The sequence below is a fragment of the Salvelinus sp. IW2-2015 genome, linkage group LG18, assembly GCF_002910315.2.
Source record: "Salvelinus sp. IW2-2015 linkage group LG18, ASM291031v2, whole genome shotgun sequence".
NCBI classification, from domain to species: Eukaryota; Metazoa; Chordata; class Actinopteri; order Salmoniformes; family Salmonidae; genus Salvelinus; species Salvelinus sp. IW2-2015.
In genome coordinates, this window is record NC_036858.1 from 68,085,017 (window position 1) to 68,089,454 (window position 4,438).

At 44.3% G+C, this 4,438-nt stretch overlaps 1 protein-coding gene across 1 annotated transcript in view; it reads left to right on the forward strand.

Annotated features, from left to right (window-relative positions):
* The window catches only part of LOC111978490 (delta-like protein D), a 17,607-nt gene extending 13,568 nt beyond the window's left edge, over positions 1-4,039 (forward strand). The window contains exons 5-11 of the mRNA XM_024008587.2: positions 828-888; positions 1,008-1,138; positions 1,425-1,594; positions 1,795-2,011; positions 2,131-2,962; positions 3,075-3,201; positions 3,329-4,039. Of these exons, the coding sequence (XP_023864355.1) occupies positions 828-888; positions 1,008-1,138; positions 1,425-1,594; positions 1,795-2,011; positions 2,131-2,962; positions 3,075-3,201; positions 3,329-3,334 (1,544 nt within the window). The 3' untranslated portion in view covers positions 3,335-4,039. The remainder of the gene's footprint in view (positions 1-827; positions 889-1,007; positions 1,139-1,424; positions 1,595-1,794; positions 2,012-2,130; positions 2,963-3,074; positions 3,202-3,328) is intronic.
* Positions 4,040-4,438: the final 399 nt, after the last annotated feature.

Sequence of the window (4,438 nt, forward strand, 5' to 3'; positions counted from 1 at the left end):
GTAGAAGGGTTAGGGTTAACCATAACTATGGGTCAGAAGGGTTAGGGTAAACCATAACTATGGGACAGAAGGGTTAGGGTTAACCATAACCATGGGACAGAGGAGGGTTAGGGTTAACCATAACAATGGGACAGAAGGGTTAGAGTTAACCATAACTATGGGACAGAAGGGTTAGGGTTAACCATAACTATGGGTCAGAAGGGTTAGGGTTAACCATAACTATGGGTCAGAAGGGTTAGGGTTAACCATAACTATGGGTCAGAAGGGTTAGGGTTAACCATAACTATGGGTCAGAAGGGTTAGGGTTAAAATAACTATGGGTCAGAAGGGTTAGGGTTAACCATAACTTATGGGACAGAAGGGTTAGGGTTAACCATAACAATGGGACAGAAGGGTTAGAGTTAACCATAACAATGGGACAGAAGGGTTAGGGTTAACCATAACTATGGGACAGAAGGGTTAGGGTAGGGTTAACCATAACCGTGGGACAAAAGGGTTAGGGTTAACCATAACTATGGGACAGAAGGGTTTAGGGTTAAAACCACCGAAATGGACTGAGAGCACAGATTCCCATCCGAATGACCCATAGTTAGCCGAAAAAGAAGCCTTTGTATAGGCAGCAACTGTGTTAAGCAGAATGTTGGTCTCCCTGGTGACAAGTGGAGCATATTTTCTAGGTAACGGCTAATGGGGCCACCAGCCCACTGAAATTAATGAACCAGTGTTTACTGAAAGGGCCCATCTGAAAGTAAGCTCTGCTGGTATAAACACATGTTCCAATGAGTTAGATTCCCGTGATTCACTTGTGATGGTCTATCTCATTGCAGCAATCTGTCTTCCTGGTTGTGGCGAGGAGCACGGGTTCTGTGACAAGCCTGGTGAATGCAAGTAAGTCCCAGTGATTTGTCCATCTTCTGTCTGGGTTAAACACCAGTCAACAGGATCACCGTTTGGTATAGTTTCATATATGCTAGATATCTAACCATGAGCATTGTGTGTGGTTACAGGTGTAGAGTTGGCTTCAGTGGGCGTTACTGTGATGACTGCATCCGCTATCCAGGGTGTCTTCATGGCACCTGCCAGCAGCCGTGGCAGTGTAGCTGCCTGGAGGGGTGGGGTGGCCTTTTCTGCAACCAAGGTGAGTTCTGTTTATCTCCCATATGCAACTGACTAGTGCTCATCTGTCCTTCTCCACCAGATCCAGACTGTGCTGGTGTTGAGATGACATACAGTATCCCCACTGTGTTCTCTAAGCCACCATGCCAATCATACAGTATCCCCACTATGTTATCTAAGCCACCATACCAATCAGGTTCAGAGAATAGGGCACATCTTGGCCTTAAAACAAGTCATAAAAACATCCTCGATATCACTGTACATTAACTCTCAGAAGACTAATCCACATGTGCCATTGTCTGTTTCAGATCTCAACTACTGCACACACCACAAGCCCTGCATGAATGGAGCCACTTGTACCAATACTGGCCAGGGTAGCTACACCTGCTCCTGTAAACCCGGCTTCACTGGGGCCAGCTGTGAGATTGAGGTTAATGAATGTTCCGACAACCCCTGCCAAAATGGGGGAAGCTGCACTGTAAGTATTTGTTTTTGAGCTGCCCCTCATTAGTTACATTAGAAATGATTTCTCAGTGATGTAGTGTCACATAGTGTGTGGTGCTGTCATGCTAGAGCTGGCAGGCATTCCTCATGGTGAATGTAGCATAACAAATTAATAACAAGTCATTAAGGAGTTGTAACTTTTGCTTAGCAAGTGCTTTGTCTCGCCTCTGACAGGATTTAGAAAACACATACACATGTGCCTGCCCCCCAGGCTTCTATGGCAACAGCTGTGAGCTCAGTGCCATGACCTGTGCCGATGGGCCTTGCTTTAACGGCGGACGCTGTGCTGACAACCCAGAGGGAGGATACTACTGCCAGTGTCCTCTCGGTTATGCCGGATTCAACTGTGAGAAGAAGATCGACCACTGCACCTCCAACCCATGCTCCAACGGTAAGCTGAAACAAAGTTCTCTAGTTCTGTGTTTACCAGTTTAACCTTTCTATTCAAAGTCTGAGGACATGAATGAATACTGGAACAGATGGTTTAACATGACTTTTTAATGTCTCCAGGTGCCCAGTGTATGGACCTAGTGAACTCCTACATGTGCCAGTGCCCTGAGGGCTTCTCCGGAGCCAACTGCGAGGACAACATTGACGAGTGCGCCAACTACCCCTGCCAGAATGGTGGCACGTGCTTGGATGGCATGAATGATTACACCTGCACCTGCCCACCTGGATACACCGGCAAGAACTGCAGCTCGACCATCAGAAAATGTGAGCACAATCCCTGCCACAACGGAGCCACCTGCCACGAGAGGAATAATCGCTATGTGTGCGCCTGTGTGCCAGGCTACGGCGGCCATAACTGCCAGTTCCTCCTGCCGGAGCACCCCCAGGGACAACCCGGGGTGGAAGGAGCTGGTAAGAGATACTCTGATGAAGAGGACCAAGGCACATTCCCCTGGACCGCAGTGTGTGCTGGGATTATCCTGGCGCTGCTGCTGCTGGTGGCCTGTGCCGTGCTGATGGTTTACATCCGGGTCAAGGTGCAGCAGAGGAGTCAGCAGGGAGACACCCACAGTGAGAGTGAGACCATGAACAACCTGGCCAACAACTGTCAACGGCCTGACAAGGACCTATCTGTCAGCGTGATCGGCACGACAGGGGTCAAGAACACCAATAAGAAAGTGGACTTTCACTCGGACAATGCTGGAGGAGAGCAGAATGGCTACAAGTCCCGATGCTCGTCAACGGATTATAATCTGGTGCATGAGCTGAAGCCAGAAGATGTGTTGAAAGAGGACCAAGAAAAGAGTGAAGCAAAGTGTTCCGAATCAAATTGTTCTGAATCTTTTTGTTCCGACAGTGAGTTTGAAGAGAAACACAGAAAACGTTTAAAGAGGTGAATATCTATACATTTAGATATAAATGATGTGCCACATATGGGAGTAGTCATGCTTGTGTTTGAAGAGTGAATGTTGATGTTAATGTATTTATTTTTCTTGTGTTCTCAGTGACGCCTCAGAAAATAAACGTCCAGAGGAGTCGATGTGCAACGAAGCATCGATTTGCAACAACACAAAGTACCAGTCAGTCTACGTCATATCAGACGAGAAAGATGAATGTATCATTGCAACTGAGGTGAGTTGATTTTCCTCTTTTTCACTGCTGATGAAATCTCTTTGCAGTTTGCATATTTACTTTTCACTGGTTTGCGAATAGCCAAATACTCTGAAACTAAAGCATCTTTGCCTCTTGTCTTCCCCAGGTGTAACACCACAGCTGAGGTGTAGCTCGTCTTCTCTACAGGAGGTTTTACTCCGGTGAATGCTGCTCAAACCCAGGGGAAGGTTTCCCTTCGTGTGACTGCTGCTGTGAGACTAAGACATTGACAGTGATATTCAGAATGAGCTGGTTCTCAACTGAAGTAAGCACAGTGGCTGCAGATAAAGGATGTTGGACCACACTGGTCCGTGCTCTCACAATTTATGTTTCCCAGGAACGTGCGTAATATGGATTTGTTGCACTGCCTGTGAGAACAGTTGTACCTCATTGCACTATGGAGGGTTGCTTTTTAATATGTATTTAAACATACACATTTGAGTTAATTACTGTGTATAATGAGTATGCACTGACTGCAGTGTATATTTGTAAAGCCTTTGAGGCAGTCTTCTGAATTAGTTTTAAGATGGGAAAATACTGCCTTTAAATTTGTAAACATACTGTTGTTTTTTTCAAAGATGTATTCTTTTAATTTAATTGTGTTATGTGTTCCATTTGTTTGTGAATTTGTAGATATCATTTTGATATAATTTATGTCTAATGTATATAAGGCAGTTCAGGTCAATGTGACTTTGTTTTCCAACAAAAATGTATTTAAGAAGCATTGTACAGAAGCTATTGGAATTGTTTTATCACTGTTGCCCATTAAGAAAATCAACTAAATATTTTTGAAAAATAAATAATGTATGAAATAATAGCATATAAGTGTCTTTGTGATTATCCACCTACATAACATGTCACGCAAAACATCCAACATTGAATATTAGAGTGATTTCTCTTTGACATAAATGCATGCGATGTTTCACCCTAAGTTCTGTATGTAGTCTTACTGCAAACTGTGTGAGTATTCTTGGCCTGATGCAACTGTTTCCCTGAGGAAACTCACTAACTGACACAAAGGCACAAACGGTAATCACAAATTACTACCCTCATCTTGATGGCAATTTATTTTTAGGAAGAAAGAACCTTCTGACAAAAAAAGAAACCACCCCTGGAAAATGATCTGGTCAGTGTTTTCTAACTTTTTTTAAACCTTCGTCAATGTCATTTAGTAAGGCCTACAAGCAACTTGCACTTCGTACTCATCAAAGACTAA